This window comes from Marmota marmota, unplaced genomic scaffold, assembly GCF_001458135.2.
Source record: "Marmota marmota marmota unplaced genomic scaffold, marMar, whole genome shotgun sequence".
In the NCBI taxonomy this organism is placed as follows: domain Eukaryota; kingdom Metazoa; phylum Chordata; class Mammalia; order Rodentia; family Sciuridae; genus Marmota; species Marmota marmota.
Genome location: NW_026000229.1, coordinates 54,305,257 through 54,332,851, shown reverse-complemented (window position 1 = coordinate 54,332,851; position 27,595 = coordinate 54,305,257). Strand labels below are relative to the sequence as shown.

The 27,595-nt window shown below is 37.7% G+C and overlaps 1 protein-coding gene across 1 annotated transcript; it reads left to right on the top strand.

The window, feature by feature from the left end:
• The first annotated feature begins 9,577 nt into the window (after positions 1 to 9,577).
• Dhrs7 (dehydrogenase/reductase 7) lies at positions 9,578 to 26,926 on the top strand. Its single transcript, XM_015480953.2, has 7 exons — positions 9,578 to 9,809; positions 16,206 to 16,358; positions 18,169 to 18,275; positions 18,639 to 18,878; positions 21,506 to 21,628; positions 22,374 to 22,589; positions 26,662 to 26,926. The coding sequence occupies exons 1-7, from the start codon at positions 9,677 to 9,679 to the stop codon at positions 26,707 to 26,709; spliced, it is 1,020 nt and encodes a 339-aa protein (XP_015336439.1). The 5' UTR covers positions 9,578 to 9,676; the 3' UTR covers positions 26,710 to 26,926.
• The last annotated feature ends 669 nt before the right edge of the window (positions 26,927 to 27,595 follow it).

Below are 27,595 nucleotides of genomic sequence, written 5' to 3'. Positions count from 1 at the left end.
TTTTTTTTTTTTTTTTTTTTTTTTTTTTTTTTTTTTTTAGTAAAGATTAACTTTATTAAGAGAACAATTGGAGCAAATGAATTTTTTAAAGTTCGACAATTCACTATGCCAAAACTAAAGCTGATGACCTCTACTTTATCAGACAATGTACAGAACAACATATTTGTTTACAGTTTATGAGGAATACTTGTCTCACAATTAAGAATTAGGAAATTATCCTTATAGCAAATAGATCTTAGTTAAACATATTATTAATTTATGCCTCAAGGAATTATCCAGCTCTCTAGAGGATGCCAGTCACTTTGGTAAGTGTGTATAATTTCAGTCTCTCTCTCCCAAGTATTTCATCTTTTGACTTTCCTTATAGGCCTACAGAGGAAGCCTATCTTTCAGAAGGATGTTGAAAGCATACATGAAAAGCTCGTGTAAAAAAATAAACTATAGCACCTCAGGCTTCTTAATTTTTACACTATAATACCTTGGATTTTTCTACCTTGACACATTCAGAGCGAATTCTTTGATGAAAAGAGAGAGAAATAAATTACAGATGGAATGAAGAGAATCTTTATTACCATTTTAATAGTTCATAGACACATGAAAGGAAGATGCATTCACTGGGTGGTGGGACCTAAAACTAAAAAGATTCACTGACTTAGTAATAATAAAAAATAGTATGATATGAAAAAATGAAAACCGTTTTTTGAAGCAATGTGAATATGCAAACTCTTCACAAATGCTTCAAGATAATTTAAGAAAGAGAAATAAAACTAAACCATTAAGTACCATTGCAAATAATTAGAGTTTGCTTCTCCTCTAACAATTTTTGAACCTAATGAAAAAGGGGAATACATCCAGAGATGATTAGAGATCCTGGGGAATAAAATTCCAGACATCAGAAATAATCAACTTTCAGGTACTGGTTCATAAGCAACTTCAATAAAACATGTGTTTTTCAGGAGCCATTGTATACATTTAACATTGATATAATATTCAGTTTAGGTTTTTGTCATTGGTTTGGAATAGAGATGTTATTGCTATTTATTCCTAACCTCTTCAGTACATTCCTAGATCATTTTTGTTTGGAGAGCAAGTATTTCCAGTTATGCAGAGCTAGTGGGAATGGTTTTGATGTTTTATGGGGTAGGAGAATGGTTCTTGGGACTTTCTCCCCACAGGCTCCCAATAATATACACATTATTTCTAGATTCTCTGCCACAGAGACACTCTTGTCAGAGCTATGGTCCTTCTAAAGCAGCATTTCACCAGACGTGCAAAAACGAAAATTAAAATAGGAGGGTTTTTATTATTATTATTTGAATGACATAGAATCTGCTCAATGTTTGCATTTAAATTGGACAGACTAATTCCAATCTGGCTTTTAATTTCTGAAAGGTTAATCACCCTAACAAAGGTCAATCAAACTTTAATCTTCAATAAAATTGCTACAACCCAATCACCTACAGGACACTTATTATATTCCCATTTCCATGAGAAAGAATGCATTCTATTAAATTAAACATCACTAATCTTCTAATTCTTTACATTAGCACATTTTACCAAAAATATATATATATATATATATATATATATATATATATATATATATATACTAAATTCTAGTGACGCCCTATGCAACTTATTGAGACCCTGTCATCTGGGGATTTAACCCAGGAGCACTTTATCACTGAGATACATCCCCAGCCCCTTTTATGTTTTATTTTTAGATGGAGTCTCACTAAGTTGCATAGGGCCTCATTAAATTGCTGAGGCTGGCTTCGAACTTGTGATCCTCCTGCCTCAGCCTCCAGAGTCTCTGGGATTACAGGCGTGTGCCACTTCACCTGGCTGCTCAGTGATTTTTGATAGGAACAATTTGTAAAAATCCATTGTGTATTTATACACCAGCAACAAGTTATTAAATTATTTAAGAAAACATCAAACTTGAAATAACTTTAAAGACTCTCAGGTGCATAAGAATAAATCTAATAAAAAGTGGGAAGCCATGGACATATTTTAAAACTGACTCCAGAACCAAGCATTATAATTAATCCAGCTCTGTGAACCTGAATGAGAATCAAAATGAAAAGAAAGTAAAAACTAAAACATTGGTGTCGGGAAAGAAAATGATATGCATTTAATAGAAGAAAAAAATCTGTGGGTAGTCAAAAATACACAGACAAATGCTCAGTTTTATCAGTGATCAATAAAATGGAAATTAAGAATACAATGAGAAACTATTTTTCTTACATACCAGATTCATAATACCCAGTGCTGCAGAAGATGTCAGGAGAGGGTTACTTTCCTAATTTTTGAATGTTGTTTAGTCAGCTTTTCATTGCTGTGACCAAAATACCTGAAAATAACTTGGAGAAAAAAAGCTTAATTATGTGATTATGGTCAGTCAACTCCATTACCTGGAACTAAGATGAGGCAGAACATTATGGCAGAAGTGTGTGGTGAAGGAAAGCTGCTCATCTCATACAGCTGAGAAGCAGAGAAGGCAAATGACAAAATGTATTCCCCAAGGGCATGGCCCCAGTGGTCTACTTTCTCCAGTCATGCCATACCTGCTAACAGTTACCACCCAGAATCTATTTAAATTATAAATCCACCGAGTAGATTGATTCACGGGTGAGTTTACAACTGACATAATCTAATTATTTCACTTCTGAACATTTCTGCATTGTTACATGAATTTTTCTAGGTATATCTCATGTCTGAACTATAGCAAATGTCAGTTGACAATATCTGTTAAAATTGAAAGAATACATGTTTTTACATCAACCAATTTTACACTTGGGAATCTATCTCCAAAATAACAGTAGTGGCATATGAGGAATACATATACATGAATGTAAAGCACTGCTTTATTTACTCAATAGAACAGGAAGGAGTTTTAATGCCCATGTGTAAAGGATATGATTAAAATATAAATTTGGTATATCTAGTCAATGGAAATCTATTTTAAAGAAGATGTCAAGGTGAGCAAGGTGGTGCCTACCTGTAATCTCAGCAGTCACAAGTTCAAACCTGGCCTCCGCAACTTAGCGAGATCCTCAATAACTTAGCTAGACCCTGTCTCTAATAAATATTAGGGATGGAATTGTAGCTCCATGATAAAGCACACTGGATTCAATCCCCAGTAGTCTCCTGTCCCAAAAGATGTCAAATCTACTGAATCTATTTTGAGGGAGGACCACAATATTGGTAAATTAAACAGACAAGTTTCTATATGATGTATATAATACATTCCCATCCTCATGAATTCTACCAAAAAAAAAAAAAAACTGGGGGTGGGGTTGCTGATATTTGGCTATTTTAAAACATAGGTTCATATATTTCATCACAAGATTTATGAATGTTTATACGAGGAAGGGAATGTTGTAGAGGCATACTGCAGCCTCTGCCTAGGGTTCCCAGGCTGGGGTAGGATCAGAGTTCATGCAGGGGACATCAGCTACTTTTCCTTATGTTTCCTTTTTCTTTTCTTTTTTTTTTTTTTTTTACACAATACATTTTATTTATTTATTTTGCTGAGGATTGAACCCAGGGCCTCGAATGTGCTAATCGAGTGCTCTACTGCTGAGCCACCACCCCAGCCCTCCCTTATGTTTCTTGCATCATTGATTTGTTACAAAGACTTTTTTCTATTTTTATAAATTTTAGAAAATTATTGTGATAAATTTATGAAAATGAGAATAGCTTATTTATTATTTGAAATATTATTTTCATTTCATCAGTGCAAACTAAGTGTTTTATTGAACTGGCAAATGATTTATCAAAAAAAGTTTCAGAATGTAAATTTTCATTTTCTTAATTTATCATATAACAGATAACTAGTCAAATAAGTGTGTAACTAGCCACATCTTAATGTCTTCTCCAAACTTACTTTACTACATTCTTTTAATCCAATCATTAATATAAAACCTCCGATCACTATAATGCAAGCTCCATAGGAGCAGGGATTTTTTATTCATTGGTGTATTTCCAGTACCTAAGGCAACACCTGCCAATTAGTAGTCACTCAGTGAATCAATAGTTTTTGAATGAATGAATATGGCAGTAGATGGTGAGGAAGAAGATGGAAACTCTCCAGTTGTCTGTGTGACCGTGAGATGGCAGACAGGGGTTATAATGATCTTTCGTCTTGTCAACTGGGATGGAGAAAGGAGAATATTTTCTACAACGTGGTACTGAAATTTTCTGTATCCATCCAACAAATGGTAATGAACTTTTAAAAATTTTAATTAGATTTCTCCTTAATTATTCATTACTCTTGATTAGGAATCTAATTTACAAAAATATGACATATTATTTGCTCCCTTTGGCAAAGTTCAGGATGAGTTCACAACTTTTGAATAGGGAACTGACTTAGGCTTTTAAAAGGTAACTCTGGTTGTCAAGTAGAAGACAGACATGGGCTATGGAGAAGGAGAGTGGGAGCAAGGAGCCCAGGGAGGAGGTCACAGTGGAGATTCACTGGAGAGGTGATGTCAGCTCAGACCAGGGTAGCAAGAATGGATGGGGTAAGAAATGGCAGCTTTGGAGTATGATCAAATAGGGGAAAAGCAAATTTAGAGATAGTTACAGTAACAGGATTATTCACCCCATGGGGTGGGTGTTGACATACTTATTTTCCTCCAATGCAGTTGAATTTTTTTTTCCTGTCCCTTTACTGTATTTCTAACCATTGGCACAATTTCCTGACCATGTGCAGGCATTTTAGTGCCAGCTTTAGCGTATCCCAACTTAACCCTTCATATCAAGGTCAACTTCATGTTCATCTGCCCATAACGCTCACTCCCTCTCAGTGCCTTCTCTCATAAGGATTTGGAGACCCTCCTTTCTGCCTTGTTCTTTGCCATGGGACATATAATTCCAAACTGATTTCTTCTAACCACTCAGCTCAAAGCCCTCATTTTTACTGTGGGATCCCTTTGGTTCTGCCACCAACCCTCTCTGGTGATTTTAGTCTTGATACCCCCATCATTTGGCCCTTTTAGGAATTCTAGATTCATCATACCTAATGCTGGTCCTTTCTGCAGCTCCAGGGTTGTCCCTCTGTCCACTCTGCTGTCCCACCTCATTTTCTCTTTTTCCTGCTCAAGTCTGCTGTCTAAGCAGGGAGTTGACAGCAGATGAACAGACATGTTCTTTTCCTACAACCATCACATCTCTACGATTTCCCTCACTTGTCTGGAGGAGGGGGCACTCACTTCTGCTTCACAGAGGACAGAAAACGTCACTGTCACAATTTCTTTGTGGACAGATTAGGAGAATAAAAAGGGCTTTGTAGGATCATATTTGAGAGTGACAAAACAGGTTCTTTGGTTATAAATAAACCTAACAAAGTGTCTGGCCCTTTTTAGAACATGGATTATGTAATAATTTTTCCCTCAGAACTGGATTCTAGATGTCAATTCTGAGGCCAGGGGAAAATTTCCATTCAATATCCCTTAAGGGATGATTCTCAGGTTTGGGCCCTTCTCAGTGGGGTGTCATTTACTGAGATGGGAGAACATTCTGGGCAGAAAAGTTTCAGAAGTAGGAACCAAAGGATCTGTTTGGAACATTTTAAGTTTGAGATGAGTACTAGACAACTAGTACTAGTTATGAGTTTGGAAGTCCAGGGAGAGGTCAGTGCCAGAAACATATCCATGGGACTCATTAGGATACAGATGTATGATACAAAGAACTCACTAGGACATATGAACAAATAGAAGGGCTAGTAAAGTGGGACAAGGGCTGTCCTGAGAGTCCTTCAACATTCAAAATTTAGGAAGAGGAGGAGGAGCCAGTAATGGAGACAGAGATGGAGTCAACACCTAAGAAGGAAAATGAAACCAGGAAATACTTTGTCTTGAGGCAAATAGATTAATCACTACCTTTCAGTGTATCAAGATGGGGATCACTGGTGACAACAACAAGAGTGCGTGCGTTCAATGGAATAGGGAGGGGAAAGCCTGACTGGCATACACTGAATAGAGAATGAAGGTGATGGATAGAGACAGTGCATGCAGCTATCATTTGAATTTTTCTTAAGGAGGGAGTGACAAATGAAATGGTAGCTGGAGGGGAATTGGGTATCAAAGCAGTGTTGTTTCTTTTTTTAGATGAGCATTTTGCTTAGACATGGTGGCACATGATGTAATCCCAGCTCCTCAGGAGACTGAGGAAGGAGGAGTGCAAGTTCAGGGCCATACTGGCAATAGTCCCTGTCTCAAAATAACATCTTTAGAAAAGGGCTGGAGATGTAACTGAGAGGTAGAACACTCCTGGGTTCAATCTTTAGTACTGGGGAAAAAAAAAGATGGAGCATATTATACATGTGGAACAGTGGATATAAAATGCTGACTGACATAAATTGAAAAGAAAATGAAATTGATGAGTGGAGACACAGCATGCACCCATCTCTTGAATTTTGATTTAAAAGAGAGCAGTGAAAAATGGGCCAAGAGCTAGAAGTGATTTTATGATCAAAGAAGTATTTCTTTTTTAAGATGGAGCATATTATAAAAGTTTCACGCTGATTTAAATGTAGAGAAAATAAAATATTTATGATAGAGACAGGAAATAATAAGAGTAAAATTGCACTTATAATTAAGATCAAATTAGTGTCCTACTGTTTGCCTTTTTTAGTTAGAGAAACAAGTGATGTATCAAGGAGGAGAGAAAGAAAATAATAAGAGTAAAGTTACAATTATTATTAAGACTAAAATTATAATATCAAATCTAACTTAATTATTGGAATTTTTTTTTCAGTACTGGGTATTGAACCTGGGGTGTTCAACTGTTGAGCAACACCCCAACCCTTTTGTATTTTTTTAAATTTTGAGTCTGGGTCTCCCTAAGTTTCTGAGGTTGGCCTTGAACTTGCAATCCTCCTACCTCAGCTTCCTGAGTAGCTGGGACTACAGGCATTCACCAGTAGCCAAGTTATTTTTTGGCATTTTATATTTAAATGTTTAAAGTTCTGTCAGCTTATGAATGGCTAATTCAGGAGAGTCAGCATTCCTTTGCTGGGCCTATTGTTCCTACCCTGTTCTCGGGAGAGTCCCTTCATTTTTTCATCTGTCCTTTTTCTGTGCTTCCAAGTTCTGAGATAATTCTGTGCCAATGGGAAGCGGCAATCCTGGTGGGTGCTATTTGTGAAAAGAACTTTGAGTGTCTTTACCAGAGGCATGAGAGTCCAAGGCTGGGTTTTTTTTTTTTTTTTTTTTCTTACTGTACAGTAGAACAAAGAAGGGCAAATTGCAGCACAAATAGATTAGTTGTACTCATTGTGTTTCTGATAATAGTAACTGATTCTTTGTATGTAACTAAACTCCAAAATGAATTATGCTTCTATTCAAGTAGAAAGAAAAGTTTGAAGTAGAAATTTGTAATTTACTCTGCTTTTCTTTTTCAATATAAAAACTACTGTGTAGTTTTATTGCAGTTTGTGAATTAGTCAGAGTTTTCCAGAGAAACAGAAGCATTAAAAAAAAAAAACACACACACACAACATACATATGAGAGAGAGAGAGAGAGAGAGAGATTTATTTTTAAGAAGTGGCTCAAGTGATTGTGAAGTCCAGAAAGACTATAGTGTCCCAGGGGAGAGAGAATGTTGCAGCTGAAGCCTAAAGGCAGTCTGGAGGCAGAATTTCCTCTTTTTCCAGGGGCCTGCCTCCTTCTTTTAAAAGCTTCAACTGATTGTACGTGGCCTGCTTCCAATATGCAAGATAGATAGATAACCTGCCTTACTGAAAATCTACTGATTTAAGTTTTAATCACATCTTAAAAATACCTTCACAGCAATATCTAGACTGTTTCATTAAAAATTGTGTCAGTGGATACATAAAATTAACCATCACAGTTTGTAAATCAATAAGTGGGATACTTCATTGTGTACTTAAGTTTTCAAAAACACAGTGGTATGAATGAGACATTCATACTGGATAAAATCTTCAGAGTAAAAGACACGTTTTTGAACTTTTACAAAGCTCACAGGGACCTCTAATTTCTAGGGCTTGAGAGGGTAGAGATTATATTGTTCCTGTCACTTTTTCCAATCCTGAGCCCACTGTCCCATCCTGCACTCCCTCTTCTCCACAACTGGAGTTTGTGATGGAGAATCTAGTTTCTCCATTCATGGGATGGTCTGGCTTAGGATGCTAAATCTAATTAATCCTTTTATTTTAAAGCAGAGAAAACAAGCTCAGAGGAAACTTTTGAGTAGACTCCATTTGGTATTTTAAAACATCTTATCATAAAAGTACTGTATCATACAGAAAATAAAACTCCTGAGGGGCAGGGAGGAAGAAACCACACTTGTGAAAGCAATAGGTCAATGAGAGCAGTTCTTGAGCAATATTATTGCCAGTTGCAATTGGGATAAGCAATAAAGCAAGATAAGAATTTAGGGGGCTCAGGGCTGAGGCTGTGGCTCAGTGGTAGAGCTCTCGCCTCGCATGTGTGAGGCGTTGGGTTCCATCCTTAGCACCACATAAAAATAAAACAAATAAAAATAAAGGTATTGTGTTCAACTAAAACCAAAAAAAAAAAAAAAAAAAAAAAAAAGAATTTAGAGGGCTCATATATTCCTAGGGTCACCCTGAACTAGATCACAGCAATTTCTGATTCATCACAGTTTAAACATTTTTTACTGCTTTCACTGGTAAGGGGAATTTTATAGGTGCAGAATATAGACGTTAACAAAAAGGATTCCGGATCTTTCAGGTTGGAGCCCAATAAATGATAATTAGAAATGAAAGAATAAATAACTCATAAAGATAATTTATCTTTAATTACAAAACAATGAATGATATTATTGTATACAAGGTGCTGTGCTCTTCATAGGCATTTTTTCACTTCAAATTCCTCGTGTATACTTTGGGGGTTCAGATAACGAAATCATTTACACGAGGTAGCAGAGGACACAGCCACTAGACTTAAACACTATGCAGGCCACGCCCCAGCCTGGGCTCCCAAGGCCTAAAACTCACCAACCAACAAGCTCCTCAGAAATCACTATCCAGCTCCGCTCTGAGCAAGTGTCATTTGCAACGTGATCTGCAAATGTCAGTTGACATGGGGCAAACCCAACTCAGCGACTGGGTTAATTCGGTGGTGGTATCAATCTATGCTTTGTTGGCTTCACCTAGTTAAAAAAAGAAAAGGAAGAAGGAAACAAAACAAAACAAACAAAAAACAGACGGGGGATGCTGCTAGGGCTGTAGCCCAGTGGAAAAGCGCTTGCCTAGAAAGCACGAGGCCTTGAGTTTTATCCCTAGAACTGAAGAAGGAAAAGGAAGGAAGGAAGGGGGCATGTTTGTTTCTCCCCCAAACACTGGAGCCCTAAAAAATACTAGTCCGCAAGAAAATTGTTGAAAATAATAGTTCTTGTTAATACAAATCCTGTTTACTGTCCCAACAATGGTATAGCCAAGTAATGAAGTCATCTGTGCCTTTTGTTCCTGTCGCAGCACTTCACTGGGCGCACATCCAAGCGAAACCAGCAGCTTCGGCCACCAGGGCTCCAACTTCTCAAATCAACTCTCGGCCGCAGCCCGGGACCTGGACCCGCCGGGCCACTCCTTCTTCCTGTGGGTTGGGAGGAGCCGGGAGGCTGTGGCGGTGTGATATTGAGGGCTTGAGCCGGTCGTCTTCCGCTAGAGCCCGGCCTGAGGCCACCATGACCTGGGAGCTGGTGCTCTGGTTGCTGGCGCTGGGCGCGCTGCTCCTACTCCTGGTGCAGCTGCTGCGCTTCCTGCGTGCCGACGGCGACCTCGCTCTGTTGTGGGCTGAGTGGCAGGGGCGACGCCCAGGTGAGGGCCCTCCGTGACTCCCAGACACAAGTGGGAGATCGGGCTTAGAGCGGCCAAGGCGGGTCTAGATCGCTAGCTTCCCGGTGGTCCGGGTGGTCCGGGTCCCTCGCGTTTACGTGGAGTTTATGGGCCGCGGGGCCGCGCCCTTCCTAGGCTGCCACTGGGGAAGGAAGAGGCCGAGCTTAAGGAGGCAGTTCTGCCTCTTTGTTTTTATTTATTTATTTATTTATTTATTTATTTTATGGAGATCATTGTTTTTTAAACCTTTATTTCACTTACTTATTTTAATGTGGTGCTGAGGATCGAACCCAGGGTCCCGCCTGTGCGAGGCGAACGCTCTACCGCTGAGCCACAACCCCAGACCCTGTTTTTTATCCCTATGGGAAAATGGCACAGACTCACTTTCCAGCTCAGGCAACCCCTGGGGTTGCCAAACTACCCGAAAGCGTGGGAATTGGAGGGACGTCCTCAGGGGTTTGACTTCTCAGCCCGGATCCCAGGGGTTCTGGTGCTGTATCAGGGGAGGACACTCTGAGAAACAAGGAGCATCCCCCTGCATTGTAAGACAGTCTCCTTGTACAGAGGCTCAGTGTGTCTTCCTGAAGTTGTTTGTCCTCGACTTCTTGCTGTTCTGTAGTTTTGGAATCAAATCTGAGGTAATGGTGTCTTCCATCTGCCTTCTCACTAGGATATAAGTGTAACACCACAAAGAGCTGAATTGGTATTGTGCCGAGGTGAGATGATTCTTGGCACACTAAGGGACATTCTGCCTACCCTTCTTTTGTCTCTGCCTTCCTATTTTATGGTCCTATAATGAGTGTGTGTGTGTGTGTGGTGTATGTGTATTCATGAACACAGTGTGTACTAGGTAGGCAGTGTGCTCAGCACTTTACAAGCATAACGTTTGATCTTACAAAACTGGTACAAATTGGGCATTACTCTTGTTTTCTACGTAAGGAAATTGATGTTCAGAGAGATGAAATGACCTGCCCAAAGGTGAGGTTTCCCGGGATTAAGTTTCCTGTATGAAAATACCTGAAGTATGTGATGAAGTTGGCTTGGAAGTGAAATAGTTACTAGCTCAGAAGATAGACTGTGTCTTCTAAATGGCTGATGGGTGGAGATAAAATTGGTTCTTGGGGACTGAAAAAAATCTGATGGCACAGTGTTTTGTGTCTCTCCAAAGCTCAACCTTCCTGATGAAATAAAATTTCATTGTGTTTCATTTCTCTGGTTGGGCTTTCTTGGGTAAAACATGTGCAGCAGTACTGTTGCTGAATTAATACACAGCATGTATGCAAGGTCAGTGCTACAAGACTATGGCAAATAGTTGGCTGTGATTGGTGGACTTTGTTTTTTTTTTTTTTTTTTTTTAGTTGTTTTTTAATCAGGAATTCCATATACACTGCAATTTTACTAACTGTGGAACTTTCTCCTGATTGTAGGTGAAAGGCATGTGCCTATTCACTGCCATTGGCTGCCTTGTGGATGTTTATGTTTGATTCTAAGTGCTTTTGTGTTAAGTTGGACTTTCTACTTTTATCACAAAATTCTACAAAAGTTATTCAATCCATCAAATTATGTTGAGGAAAAGGAAAAATATTAACAGTATCTGAATGCATATCTAGCAGCTTAACTGCTAAGTAAGTTTAGCTTTTACTTGATTATCAAGTAAAAGTTAAAAGATAAGGTCACTAATAATAGTGTTTAAGAAATTCAATGATTTTTTTCAGTTGTGTTACTTTTGTTGGAAAAATGAGTTTTGAAGGATTTTAAATTTGATGATAGTCAATAATGTGGTTGTATAAGTTGAAAATTTGCATGTTAATTTTATATATCAGGGCTGGGGTTGTGGCACGGTGGTAGAGTGCTCGCCTAGCATGTACAAGGCACCAGGTTCAATCCTCAGCATCACATAAATGTAAAATAAAGATATTGTGTCCAACTAAAGCTTAAGGATAAATATTTTTTAAAATTTCATATATTATCACTTATTTAATAAGTTACATTAAAATTTCTTTAACAAATTCAGTTAATAGTTTAATAGTTTTTAAATTTTTGTCATTCGTAATCTGCATTGACAAAAAGTAAGCTTTATAGAACTCTATTTATAAAGCATACACAGAACTATGTACAGTGTATAGAAACATATTTGTTGAATGCAACTTCATTTGGGAGCACATTAAGGAAAAAAAATGTCTAAAAAGACATTGATGTAGAGGGATAAAGAAAAAAATTAAAGGAACATTGAAATCCACTGAGATTTCCTAAACAACTTAGTCATAAAGATGGGCAGGCCCTATGAAGAAAAAAATTATGCTCCTTGATTACTTTGTAGATTTATTATTTTTTGTTACTTTAAAAAGTAGACAACACATGGAGGAACTTTGGATAGGGCAAAGGAGAGAGGGGAAGGGATGGGGCCTGGGGGTAGGAAAGATAGTGGAATGAGATGGACATCATTACCCTAGGTACATGTATAAAAACACAAATGATGTGACTCTATGTACAACTAGAGAAATGAAAAGTTGTTCTCTATTTGTGTGCTATGAACTGAAATGCATTCTGCTGTCAAATTAGAACAAATAAATAAATCAATTAAAAAAATAGAAAACACATTCATGTAATAAAAAATTACAAATATAAAAACATGTATGGTAAAAAGCAAAGCTTACCCCACCCTTGTCCCCCAGAATCCCAGTATTCAGGCAATCACTATTTTCTGCCTCTTTTGTGTCCTTCTAGAGAGACATATTCTTTGCATTTCCAGGCATGTATCTCACAAGATGAATTTTCAAGGAAACTAAATTTGGATATCGGACATTGATTTAGAAAATCCTATGACACAGTTCCTGAGTATGAAAAGGGACAACATGTATGGACAACTCAGGTTTTAGTTGACAGAAACCTCAGTGTGAGTCAGCTGTGAAGTGCCTTCCAGCAAAGCTGAGGTGGGTCTGGGCTACATCTGCAGACATTTAGTGTCTAAAGAAACAATTGCCAATGATGCCTCTGTGCTGGGCACTGGGGATGCAGCAGGGACCTGCCATAATCTGGTCATAGACGGAAACTTCTGCAGGACAAGGTAAATAATGGAGTCAGCTCATCCTGCTCTGCATTGCCCTGACCCCACTGGAATCCTACATCCTTCTCTGGCCAGCTCCCTTCAACAGGAGCATTGAACAAGCAATGGGAGCTTGTGCAGGGGGTTTGAGCAGAGCTCAGGACCTGGTGCTCAGGACACATGAGGAAAGCAGCAGAATTTGAATATGTTTTTTTAGCCTTAGAGAAGCCAGAGATGGGAGTCCTCAGGGAGGACAGAACAGCTGTCTTCAAGGACATGAGGATGGCCGTGTGGAAGAGGCTTGATTTACTCTTTCTGGTGCCAGAAGGCAGGCCTGCTGCCCACTGCTGCCAGTGGGTAGAAGTTAAAGCTGTATCCCGTCAGTGGAAGAAAGAGCCCTTGAATGATTAGACTTGTGTGAAAGTCCCAGATGACGAGCTTCCACAGCCTGGGAGGGAAGGAAGTGGAGACTGGTCAATGGTTTGAGGAGAGAATTTTCAAACTGGGTTTAGCATTGAATGTTAGTTTCTGTCTAACTCTAAGAGTCTGCTTTCAGGTGTTCTTTCAGGGAGTATTTATATATGTCAGATTCTGTGGAATGTTAAACAAAGGCTGGCTGCTAAACAAAAAAGCGTTCTTCAGGATGGGAGAGTGGGTGTCAGAATTGAATGTGCTAAGGTGAACTTGAGCCTGGACACTTTCACTATTGGCTTTATGTAGTAGCTGCTTGCTTATAGATACAAAATGAAGAAACCTTTATTAGCTCTAGGCCAAGTTAGTCAACAGTATCAGAGCAAAGTAGATTCACTTTATGTGTCTGAGTAAAGAATTCCAAAACAAACTGAATTCACTTTACTTAAATTTGGATTAATGAGTAGTCAATTCCAAGTCAAGCGAATAACATTGAGAAAATAAAGGATTACCTGAATACATATTTCTTAATCCTGTAACATCCTGGTCCAATTGTGCTTTTCCAAAAAAGTATAATTACCTTGCAGGAAAGCTTTGTAGCCCAGGCATATTTTAGGGACATTTCCATTTTTAGTTTAAATATTTATAGAAGACTGTTTTCCTTAGGGCAGTTGTATTGTTTAGAATATCTAAGAAACAGTTGGGTTTTAAAATATTGAGTAAAATCAGGCACTCTGGAGGTGTGACTCCAGAGGCTGAGGCAAGAAGATTACTAGTTTGAGGCCATCCTTAGCAACATAATGAGGCCTAAGCAACTTAGAGAAACCCTGTCTCAAAATTAAAATTATAAAGGACTGGGGATATAGCTCAGTGGGAAAGTCAGCTACACCCATGGAAAGTGACCTTGGGTTCCAGTCCCAGCACTGCAAAGACAACTGATCTTATTTAAATATGTGCACTATATGATAGTCAACTGTGTGGAGTTTGGAGCTAGCTATACCTGGGTTCATATCCCAGCTTTGCCAAGGTTTTTGGGTGTTGATTCATAGTTATTTAGTTTTGGATTCCTTTCTATGTTTCAATCTCTCCCAGGCACTGAGGCTATCCAGGAACAAGGAAGTCAGGGTCTCAATCTTGATGGTATTTACAGTCTACTCAGGGTAAATTAATCTTTATTAACCTCAGTTTTCTTTTCTAAAAAAGTGAGATCATAACAGGATTCTTGTGAGGGTTTTAATAAGTAAAGCAAAGCATATAAGTAATAAAGAAAAATGAAATCATTAGGACTGTTAACCCTATTGGCCCTGGTGGGAGAATCAGAATAAAGTTATTAGTATTCTATGTTTTGCTGCTGTAAAGTCCACCTGTTAAAATATTTTTGTATGATGATGATTATTATTTTTTATTGTAGATGAACACACAGTATCTTTATTTTTATGTGGTGCTGAGGATTGAACTCAGTGCCTCACACATGCTCAGCAAGCACTCTACCACTGAGCTACAGCCTCAGCCCGAGTTTCCCATGTTTTAACTCATTACTCTTAACAATCCTGTGAGGGATTTGATATTAATCACTTTTCTTGATCTGGAAAATTAAGGCACTGAGCATATGGGACATGCTCATTGCTGTGTGTGGTGGAGCTGAAATTTGAACCCTGGCAGTCTCTAAAGATGCTATTGTTAAAAAGATTGGATTTAAAAGTGCTTAACTGAAATAGTACACAAGGTTCTTGATTTCAAGTGTCCTGATATAAAATCAGAAATGCAAAGTTAAGTAATAACTTGCTAGCTAGTTTTAATCCATAACACATATTTTTTTAAAGAGAGAGAGAGAGAATTTTTTAATATTTATTTATTTTTTTTAGTTTTCAGTGGACACAACATCTTTATTTTATATTTATGTGGTGCTGAGGATCGAAGCCAGCGCCCCGCGCATGCCAGACGACCGCGCTACCGCTTGAGCCACATCCCCAGCCCCATAACACATATCTTAATGAAGAAGAAACACAGGAGGTGAATCACAGTGACTCTACAGGTTCAGATAGACAGTGACTTAAGTGACTATCATCTCCTGCAGCGCAAATAAACCACTTGCCATTGCTTTAGTATTGCAGAATTTTCAGAGTCTTCAACAGGAAAATGACTGTGTAAGAACAAAACATGTCTTCTTCCTGTCATTATATATTTCATCTTGGGTAAACTACTAAGATTCTCCTCAAATGAGAGCTCAGGCATTTCAGGGGCACTATTACAAAATGACATTAAGTCATCCAATTTGATTGCCAGATGGAGAAAATATTTCCTTTAAAAATGCAAGATTATTACATCTTATCATAGAGCAGCACTTGTAATATTGGCACTCTTCATTGAAAGCTTGATTTCAAAAAGTTGGAAGGACTGACTGAAAAAAGTAGTCTGAATTCATCATTATATGGAGAAGAAAAGTGAGTCTGGGTAATGACTTTCTCTTCACTTAGATTGATTGATTGATTGATTGATTGATTGATTGATGGCGCTGAGGATTGAACCCAAGGCCTTGTACATCTGAGGCAAGCACTCTAACAACTGAGCTATATCCCCAGTCCCTTAGCTTTACTTTTCTTATCATACATGTAGATAAATAGAGCCAGGGAGTGAACCATGGAGGATAAGGCTAACCTTGAAGTAAAGTCTGGAAAATTCTGCAATGCGTAAAATACTGTTTAGATAACTATTACTAATATGGTTTATATTCATGCTTTAAGAGATTAGGTATGAGGAGTTTTCTTAGAAAGTTTAAAAAATTTAAGCTCCACACATTAGTATTCATATTTAGTGGTATTGTTTAAAGTTTTTGATGTTTGTTTGTTGCCAGTCTTTGATGTGCAGGTGTGATCCCTCACTTATTCATTCCCTTCTACCTCTATTTCTTTCCTCAATAGAATGGGAGTTGACGGACATGGTGGTGTGGGTGACTGGAGCATCCAGTGGGATTGGCGAGGAGCTGGCTTACCAGCTGTCTAAACTGGGAGTTTCTCTTGTGTTGTCAGCCAGAAGAGTGCATGAGCTGGAGAGGGTGAAAAGAAAATGCCTAGGTGAGTGAACCTAAAACAGCAGCTGTGCTTCCTAGACATGAGGCAGACTGCAAACTCAAGTGCAGCCTGGGAATGGCAGAGGGGAGATGGGCTTCTCCTGCCAGTGCACCCTGGCTCCAAACGCTCCAAGTGCCTGGCCCCTGGCCCTTTTCTCTTGTCGCATCTTAGTTGGCTTCCCTCCACCTTTCCTGCCTCATTTTGTCAGCTTTCTATTCTTTTTTGCACTGACTCTTGGCATTAGGGAGAGACTGCTGATTGTCCAATCCTTTTTGACTTTTTAGTGACCAGGTGACTTATATTTTTGTCTTAGAGAAAGAATAGTTTTTTTTTTAATATTTATTTAGTTGTAGATGAACACATAGTATCTTTATTTATTTTTATGTGGTCCTGGGGATTGAACCCAGTGCCTCATACGTGCGAGGCAAGTGCTTTACCACTGAGCTACAGCCTCAGCCCCGTTCAGTTTGTTTTTTTATCTATGACATTCATATATTTTACCACTGAAACTGAGGTAGGATGGATCCTTACTCATTTTGCTAAAAGGTGAGTATTATAGTCAATGAAATGGTATAACATTTTTGTTATAGAGAATAAAAGAAACAGAATGAAATTAGGTATAAAAAATGCAACCAGAACTAATGTTGTTTACATTCCTATAAAGGGTGACTGTGTTAATTATTTGTTGGTTTGGGTTTTGGTGTTATGTTCACATTGAAAGCAGCCTCAAGTAGAAGAGTTGTTTTTTCTCATAGGGTACTTGGTACCTAAACTGAGAGAATGTTGAATTTTCCAGCTCATTGTTTTTTGGTCATCTCTCTGTTATTCCTTTTTCAGTCTTTCTTTAACTTTGCTGATTATGAGCTAAACACCCTGTAATAAGAGTTCATTGCCTGATTAACAGTCTGCAAGGCCACAGGTCATCTTTGATGATATTGCTTCCAAAGGCCTCTTATGGCACTAGGTCATTTCTTATGGTAGTTACCCCTCTACTTCTGGGACCTGCAAATCCTGCACAAGCAGAGAAGCTGAACCCTGTCAGTCTTTCTTCATTTGTGTGAGCATGAATGCTTTTCTTTTATCTGTCAGATCATTAGTGCAAGCCCTTACATTTATTAGTTCGCAGATGATGCTTCATTATGTCCTCTTTTGCCCATAAATAATTTGTACTTACTGTATTTTCTGTTTTGTTTTTCTTATTGGCATTATTTATTCTGTTTCAAGGTTAGAGTTCAGGCAAATTTGCTTTAATGAACAGAAATAGAAAATGGCAGTTGTAGCACATGTTGATTCTTGGTGGGATTTGTAGAAAGGACCATGTTGTTTTCTTATATGTCATTGGCCTGTGGCTTCTACATGTCATTTGACTGTGGGCTTTGAGCTTCTTACTGAATTAAAACATAACTTTCATTTTCTTTTTTAAAATGTTTGCAAGGCAGCAACTAACCTTTGTGAGCCTACTGCAAAGTAAACAAAACTGTACTTCTAAAGAAATTGCTCTACAGTTTTTGTTTCTTATAGCTTGTAGGTTAGTCTTGATTTCCGCCAGTCTTTTCTAAAGTTCTACTGTCTTTATTCAGAATGAAGCATGCATTCCATGTCTGGTGAAGCTGGCCACCTTTTTTTGTCTAAGATGTTTTCATATTACCTCTAGTTCTCCTGGTGACTGAGAGAAACTTTCAAAGGGCCACCCAGAAGTGAATCTGTGGGCAACTCCTATTGCAGGGTGTGTGTTAAACTTAAGAAGAGTAGCAAGGAGAATGAATGATCTTTGTCATGATGTTCTCACTAATTTTAAAGTATTTTTATTTAGAGAATGGCAATTTAAAAGGAAAAGATATACTCATTTTGCCCCTTGACCTGACTGACAGAAGTTCCCATGAGGGGGCAACTAAAGCTGTTCTCCAGGAGTTTGGTAAAGTAAGTAGCAATTTATATTCATATAGCATTTATTGCATTGCTTTGTCCATCTTTGAAGTATCACAAAGGATATTCCCATCCATGGTGCTCTCATTTTAAGACTTGTATGTACATGGCGTCCTTGCAGTGTAATCAGGCCTATGTATTAGGCCTGTTAATCACTGAGTCTGAGATTTTTCATAAAAAGTTTTATAAAATGGGAGTACCATAGGTACATTCTGGTTACTTTACAACGATTTTTATTACTAAATTTTAGAAATATACCATTGTTCTATTGAATCTTCAAGTTAACAATATAAACAATTGTGCCTAGAATTTCCTTTACAACCCCTAAGCATTTCTTTTCTGATTTTATTTAACTAGATTGACATTCTGGTCAATAATGGTGGAAGATCCCAGCGTTCTTTGATTATGGATACCAACTTCGATGTCTTCAAGGAGCTTATTGAGCTTAACTATTTAGGGACAGTGTCCTTGACAAAGTGTGTCCTACCTCACATGATCGAGAGGAAACAAGGAAAGATAGTTATTGTGAATAGCCTTGCAGGCATTGTATCTGTACCTCTATCCGGTGGATATTGTGCCAGTAAGCATGCTCTTCGGGTAAGGCTGCTGAAACTCTACTCTGACAGAACTGACCCAAATGGGGAATATGATTATCCCTGGAACTGGGCAATTGTGTGGGAAAACAGAAATAGAACTTTGATAGAAGATATCCCCCAGTACATGATAAAAACAATTTGAGCCACACATGCTTCAAACTTGTCCAAAATATATTTATTGAGCATCTATCCTGTGCCATACACTGCAGCAGATCCTGGAATATAAAAATATGATTTTGCTCTTTAGAAGTGTATGTAGGGGCTAGGGTTGTGGCTCAGTGGTAAAGTGCTTGCCTAGCATGCGTGAGGTATTGGGTTCGATCCTTGGAACCATATAAAAATAAATAGAATAAAATTGTGTCTATCTACAACTAAAAAAAAAAGAAGAAGAAGTATATATAGTCTGGTCAGCATGTCTTCTTTACCTTATCCCTATTTCTACTACGTTCTCATGGTAAACTGTGAGTCTTCCCCTCCCTCTACACAAACTTTGGGATGTATTTTCTTTCTCCCATTACTGTGACTTTTTTTCCTTCCCCTTTGTACTCACTGTACGTTTTGCCACGTCTCATGAATGTGAAAAGAGGTACTGACAACTGAAGTATTAGTATTGGGCCTCATGTGACATTTCAGTGGTTTTGGAAGAAGAAATCTCAGCCAAGGCAAAGGCTAGGAGAATATTTTGATTTTTGAATTTTATAACTTATGAGGTGTAAATACTTTTACTGAAGGAAATTTTAATATTTGCTTAAGTATGGACAGGAAGAACATATAAGGCAAATAGGAGGAGAATGATGAAAGGAGATCCAAAATGTAAAATTAATATTGTTGAAGGTTGGTTTGAGTCAGCATTTTACTCTTGGGAAAATGAGATGCAATAGCTGCATGGTTGTCTTACTTTTCAGAGAATGTGAAGCTTTGGTTCTTTAGGACATCTTCTTTCTTCTCTGAACAGGGGACAGTTTGAAGTGATGAGGCTATAGAATGCAGCACTGATTTCTTCCTCTTCAACAATGGGCTGTCAGTCTTACTGTAGAGCATCTGGGCAAACCACAGGCGGGCAGATGTGGGAGGACAACCACCTGTCTTTTGGCCCCAAGAGTTTCATAAGACTTACAGAATGTTCTCAGTAAGACACAGAGGAGCTGTCTGGCCTCCCTCCAAGCTTCTCTGTTAATTACTGGATTTGATTTTCTGATAGGATGTGGTAGGTTGAGACTCTAGTTAGTTTTACCATGGTTGAACATTAAGCAGGAGGCTTTTGTGAAGAATACAGTTTTTTCTAGGATCTCCAGCAAGTTGTGGAGTGAACTTGTTTAGTTGAAAAGTTTACATGTTAACGTATATGGGATTTCTTTGGCTACAAGTGATTGAACCTAGGGGTGCTTAACCACTGAGCCACATCCCCATCTCTTTTTTATATTTTATTAGAGACTGAGTTGCTTAGGGCCTTGCTAAGTTGCTGAGGCTGGCTTTGAACTTGTGATCCTTCTACTTCAGTCTCCCAAGCTACTGGGATAATAGGCATGCATGACTATGCCCAGCTAGTAGATGGGATTTCTAACAAGAGATCTGAACCATCTTGAGAGGTAGTATTGTCTGACAAATGGCTTACTTTATGTTTTCTTTCTGCTTTTGTGGCAGAGGGGCAGAAGGTTAAAAAGGTCAGGAGTTCTCAATTCATTTACCAATTATTTTTCGGTCCATTTCTGACAGCACTCTTCACTTGCTGCATAAACTCTCACCACCCTCATGAGGCCCAGGACTAATCATGAGGAAATAGCACCTTGTAGTGTGTTAAGGGTCAGTTATTTAAGGGCTGGTTACTAATGAATGATGTTGGATTAAATATGAATGTACCAGGGGTTAGGTGTTTAGTTTCAGTAGTTAACCTAGCTTTTTAACAATGTAATCTTGGAAAATTCCTAATTTAGGATCAGAGATGAAGGGAAGCAGATTTCTGTTTATTCCTTGTTGCTTTGGAAATGGCCTGTATGTTTAAGTCTAGGTCTATAGTTTGTTTTTATAAATGTCATTCAATACGTGATCATATTATAATTTTAACTGGCCAGGTACTAGTTATCACCCCCAAAAGACTCATCTGCTCAAACTAAATCATCCCGTTTAGTAACATATTACATAGTAATATCAATTGAAAAGGTTGGATTCTTTCTCTGTGGTGAATTTCTGTGCAGCATTGATCCCTCTGTACTCCCTATTGCCCCAAACACTGGCACTTAGATGACTCTGGAGAATAAAGAGAAAGCCAACCCCAGTGATTTCTGGAGAACATGCACTTGTTTTAGAGCAGGGAGATGAGGATTGCTATGAGGAGGGTGTATCAGAACCTTCTGGGAGTTTCTTGTTGGTTCAGGGTTTGCCAACCATAAAGACCATTGATGGCAAGAGCCATTACTACCAAGGTGGCAAACTGCCTATACCTGGCAAGAGGTGAGGATGTCTTTCCTGGATCGCCTCTGGTCTCACAGTGAAAAATGCGTAACATTGTTTGCCTGACTACACTACTTGACCTTTATTCAGGCTTTTCAGAGCATATTTTGATAAATCATGAGCTATGAGTCTCCATTTAACTTTATTTGCCTTTTTTTTTCCTTTTGTGTCTGTTAGGGTTTTTTTAATTGCCTTCGATCTGAACTTACCAAATATCCAGGTATAATCATTTCTAACATTTACCCAGGACCTGTCTACTCAAATATTGTGAAGAATGCACTAGCTGAAGAAGTCACAAAGGTAAAAATTTCTAATTGTCATATAATTTGAATGCTTTCCTTGTTATATTGTAGTGTTTTTTTTTTTACTATATTTCAGGGTTATTATGTCATACTTTTGTTAGAAAACTTATGAAAATTGTTAGTCAGCTGATAGTGCATTGGCCGCAGATAGTGCATTGGCCTTACATTTAAATAAAGGCTAAAGAAGTTGCTAAGATAATATTTATGTCTTCCATTACGTGTGTGCTATTATGTGATAGGTTTTTTTCTTATTTAGAAGCCCATTTTTATCTTCTTCCATTTCATCCTCTTGTTTGATGAGATTTCATTTGCTAAATGCATATCATAATAATTTGAGTCTCAGTACTAAAGTGATAACTAAATTATCACTCTAAGGTGATAATTGCTTCTAGCAATTCTAGCTAGAAGCAAACTTTCATCTTTTAGTTAGCCCATACAGTATTCTCTTGTATATTTATCATTCCTATTAGGCTAATTGAAGAATTACAGAAATTGCACTGGGAATATAGTTCAGGTGTAGAATGCTTGGTGAGCATGAGCAAGGCCCTGTGTGTGATCCCTAGTGCTGAAAAACAAAAAATTAAATTTGAAATACTATAGAAGTTTATAACCCCCTATAGGGTTTGTGGGGATTCCTGAAGGAATAATACAATTAGTTGGCCTTTAAGTTTTTTTCGCTTAAATGTTCTGTGAAATAGTTTGAAAAATTACTCAGCATTCACTTAATTCTAAACTTTTCTTAGACTGTGGTCCATGCTGGAGATCAGTCGTACAAGATGGCAACTAGTCGTTGTGTGCGGCTGATGTTAATTGCCATGGCTAACGATTTGAAAGAAGTTTGGATTGCAGAGCAACCTTTCTTGTTGGTGGCATATTTGTGGCAATATATGCCAACCCTGGCCATTTGGATAACGAACAAATTAGGGAAGAAAAGGATTAATAACTTTCAGAGTGGTAAGGTAAGAGCAGTTTATATATTTCTTAATAATGTTTCAATTTTGTAGGAAAATAAAAAAATCTTAGTGCTTAAAAGCTTTCTTGCTAACCCTCCAACAATTTCATATCAAATACAGAAATTATAATAATTATTCCACCCCCATATATATCTGGTGGCTTACTGTAAATTTTGACTAGTCTTGGGAGAAATGAGTTTTCTACAAGGTAAAATCAAACCAAAGGTTGCCATTTTTTTCTCTACATTTAACCATTTGACCTGGATCTGTGTCAAAGTGCTCTTCAAAGTGCTCTTTCCCCAGCAAGATCTACCCATCCTACCAGTCTCTTAGGGCAGAGGTTACCTCTTTGAAGTGATCCCTGGCTTCCTCTCCCACCTCTCCCCAGGACTAGGTGCACCTCAGGCCCTATACCCTCTTCTGTCAAAGCACTGACTGCATTGCTAAGACAGGTGTATGCACACTGTTGCCTCCAACCTGCACATCTGACATGTGCCTGTGGCCACATTTATGGAAAAAGCTTATTACTGCCTTTGGCCCTCATTATTATCACAATTAGTGGGATATATCATTAACTGATTGATAAAATTGTGACCATCAGTAGAGTTTAATGCATAAATAACACAGCAAATGTAATGAGTTAATCTCAAAATTATAGATTGATTGTACAAAGAAAGATTAGTGCTATGGAAGGATTTTATTGAGTTATTTATTTAAAGAGTTATTTCTTTCATACTCTGTTACTATCATATTTTGAATTAAAAAATGCAGATTGACATAAAAAAGAATTATAAAAGAGGATCATACTCTACGTGTCACTATGTAATCTACCACTATTTTAAACAACCCACTGAAACATCTAATCCACTTGTTACACATTTAATTTGTTCCAACTTTTTGCAGGGAAGTGCAAATGAATTACTAGGGAAAAAGATCGAAACATCAGAACATAACAAAATGCTTAGAGATTATAAAATGGATTAATAATACACTAAAACATCCAGAGCTTGCAAAATTATTAATGAGTCTTTCCCTGTACTAATCTGTAATGTGGAGCAGTTTACTTTGAGCAAATCATTTACAATTGTTTTGGCAGTGCTGGGACTCTGGTAGTATGGGATGGTTCCAAAGATGAGCTTGATCAAAGATTACATCTGAGATTTAAATTTGGAGCATAGTTGATCTAATGGCATTGAGCCCAGCTATAGATAAGAGTTGGGAGGGGAAGGCCACCTATATAGAAAGGAAGCACAGCATCCTGGCTGAGAGCACGAAGCCTATTGCTGGGCTTTCTGGGTTCAAATCCCAGCTCTACCTGATCTTTGCCCCTTGACTTTTAGCAAGTCACTTCTCTATAGCTCAATCTCTCCATCTGGGCAATGGAGATTAGTGAATAGGATCTAGTCATAGGATTGTTATGGAGATTGAATGAGTTATTACATGAAAAGCTTTAAAACAGTCTGCAGTGTTATAAATGTTTGCTGTTAAGCTTTTATTTTCTTTCTCATCCTGACTTTCATAAGTAGAAGGATATTCAGCATACATAAAGTAAAGGTCAATGATTTGTGTTTTTATACAAAAACTAACAAATCAAATCTGTATATTTGGAAGGTGTATGTGATGATTTGATATTATACATACATTGTAAAATGATGACTACAGTAAATCTGATTAACACATCTCCCAGAGTTACCTTTGCTGTGTCATGAGAACATTTAAGATCTACTCTCCTATCCAATGTGAAGTATATGATACGGTGTTAACCAATCACCGTGCTATACATTAATTTGAATTTGTAACTTAATAATAACCTAAGTTACTCATCTTTTAACAGAAAGGTTGTGCCCTTTGACCAACATCTGCCCATTTCTCCCACCTTCCAGCCCCTGGCAACCATTATTCAATTCTGTGCCTCTGTAAGTGAGTTTTTAGATGGCACATACAAGTGAGATCATATAGTATCTTTTTGTATCTTATGTTTTTCACACTCTTCAGCTTCATTTTTGTGGTATTGGGTATTGAATCTAGGGTCTCACATCCAAGAAAGCACTCTACTATTGAGCCCCTTACATAGCCCTTTTAATTTTGTTTTGAGACATAGTCCCACTTAGTTGCTCAGGCTGGGCTTGAACTTAAAATTCTCTCACTTCACCTCTCAAATAGCTGGAATTATAGGAATGTACCATTATTCAGAATGTACCACACAGGATTTCCTTTTTTTAATGGCTAAAGGGTAATTGCATAGATATACACCACCTTTGTTTAACGCATTCATTCTTTGACAAGGTACTTAGGTTGTGTCCATATCTTGGCTCATTAAAAAAATAGAAAAATGAGCATGGAAGTACAGATGCTCTTCAAGATGCTGGTTTCATTTTCTGTGGATATATGCCCTGGTATGGTTTAGATATGGTTCCTCCTCAAAGCTTGGTCCCAGTATGGTAATGTTGAAAATGGTGGAACCTTAACGGATGGGCCTACTGCAAGGAAATTAGGCCATGAGGGATTAACACTATACCCTACCTGCCTTCAGTTACCACTGAAGGGATTAATAACTATTTCTCACAGGACTTGAGTTAATTCTTAGGAGGATGAGTTGTCATGTACTAGGCTCCTTCTACATAGAACTGATTTCATTTCTTTATGAGAAAATGACCCAGACAAGGGGGCTTTCAGCAGAGGCTGAATAGATGAGGTCACCCAGTCTTTGACTTTTTACAATTTTCCAGAATGTGAACTTAGGAAAGCAAACAAATGAACAAAAAAATCCCCCCAAACTTTTTTCTTTTGGTCATATTGGGGATCAAATCCAGGGCCTTATGCATGCTAGGTAAGTACTCTGCTAGTGTGCTATATTCCCAGCCCTTTTCAGTTTTTATTTTGAGACAGGTAAGGTTGCCCAGACTGCCCTCAAAGTTATAATTCTTCTGCTTTAGCTCCCAAGTTGCTGGGATTACATGTGTGCACATGTGTGCCCCACTGCACTTGGCTTTTTGTAGTACCCCACCTCAGGCATTTTTCTTAAAGTGGAGTAATACATATAAGTGTTATTGCTGTGTATGATATGGTAGTTCTATTTTTAATTTTTTGAGAAATATCCATATTGTTTTTCATAACCCCTATACCAATTTGTATTCTCAATAATCTCAGTAACAAAGTAGACGTATATTATAGAAGTGTTTTTTTTTTCAGAGAGGAAAGAGGGACCAGGGATTAGAAGAGTTTTAGTCATATGACAGTTATTCTTCTCTCAGAAATGTCCTTGTGAAGGTTATTTCATTTTGTTTACATACTATCTAAATGTAAAATATAAACATCACTCAGAAAATATAGCATTTTATTACATTAGCCTTTATTAAAAGATGGCAGCCCCCCATGACCTCCTTTCTTTAATATATTGTGTATTTCATGGTCTCAATGCCTTATCACTCTTTTTAAATTATAAATTAGGTATTCTCTAATTTCCTATTACCATTTCTGAGGCATGATACCTCATTCTCTACACAAAACCACAGAACAATAGCCACACTGAATTTTGTATTATCAATATCATCATTATTATTCTTTTTTAGTACAAATTCTTTCAAGAGGTAAATGCATACTTCCCAAATGAAAATCACATAAAGAGCGATTATCAAGTTGCTTTTTAAAAAATCATCCTTTAAATAATATATTAAAAGCTCATAAATAATAATTTGAATTATATTTCAAATATTTCCATTTTAATAATTGGATCTGTTCTTTTTATTTATTAGGACAAGTCAGTGTGAGTATGATATGCTAATCTGAGTATTAATGAGAATTCAGCATTTAGGAAATGATATGAACAGATAATAACCAATGTTATTCATGCCAGATAAAGGAGACAATGATGTGAAGCTATTTAGAGAGATTTGTGGACAGATCTAAAATTTAGCTGTGATTTTTTTTTTTTCAGTCCAATCTAAACATTTGTCTGAGGCTTGTAAGAATTCTTAGCAGTGAATGATAATGAACAGATCCTCAAAGCAACTTAATTGTAAAAACTTGGGTAAATAGTAGGAAGGACTGATACATATTACTGTTACTCTTTTTACAGGATGCAGATTCCTCTTATTTTAAAATTTGGAAGACAAAACATGAGTGAAAGGAGCACTTGTAATTTTCTGGCCATTGAAGGGAGAAGTGGAAAACATAACAGCAATCTTATGCCCAGAAGAATAACTGAAGGCTAATTTGTGACTTTTTACTTCTTGATACAATTTTCCTTTTAGTGTACAATAAATAAGAAATAAGACTGTCATAAATCTTGCAAAACAGTATTAACATACTACATTCTTGAATAAAAGAATATTTTAAAAATACTTAGGCATTGTTATGGTTTGGATGTGAGGTGTCCCCAAAAGGCTCATGAGTAAGAATGTAAGATTTAGGCGAGTAATGATTGGGTTGTGAGAGCCTTAACCCAATCAGTAAATTAATCCCCCATCAGGGAATAACTGAGTGGTAACTGAAGGCAGGTAGGGTGTGGCTGGAGGAGGTGGGTTATTTGGGGCGTGGCTTTGGGGTGTATCTTTTTGGAGTCTCTCTGCTTCCTGATCCTCATGTGAACTACATCCCTCTGCCATACTCTTCTGCCATGATGCTCTGCCTCACCTTGAGCTTTGAGGAATGGAGCCAGCCATCTATAAACTGAGACCTCTGAAACTGTGAGACCCCAAATAAACTTTTCCTTCACTAATTGTTCTTTTTCAGGTCTTTTAGTCATAGCAGTCAAAGAGCTGAATAAACAGCCATATAAGCTTAAAATCTAGGATCACAGAAATCTAACCAAAGAATAAACACCTATTTAACAGAATGTCTTTGTTCCATTTGTGCTTCTATAACATACCATATACTACATAATTTATAAACATGACAAAATTTGTTTCTCACAGTTCTGGAGGCTGGGAAACCTGAGATCATAACCAATAGGACTGTTCTCTATCTAGAAAGGACTGATATCTACATCCAAGATGGTACCTAGTTGCTGT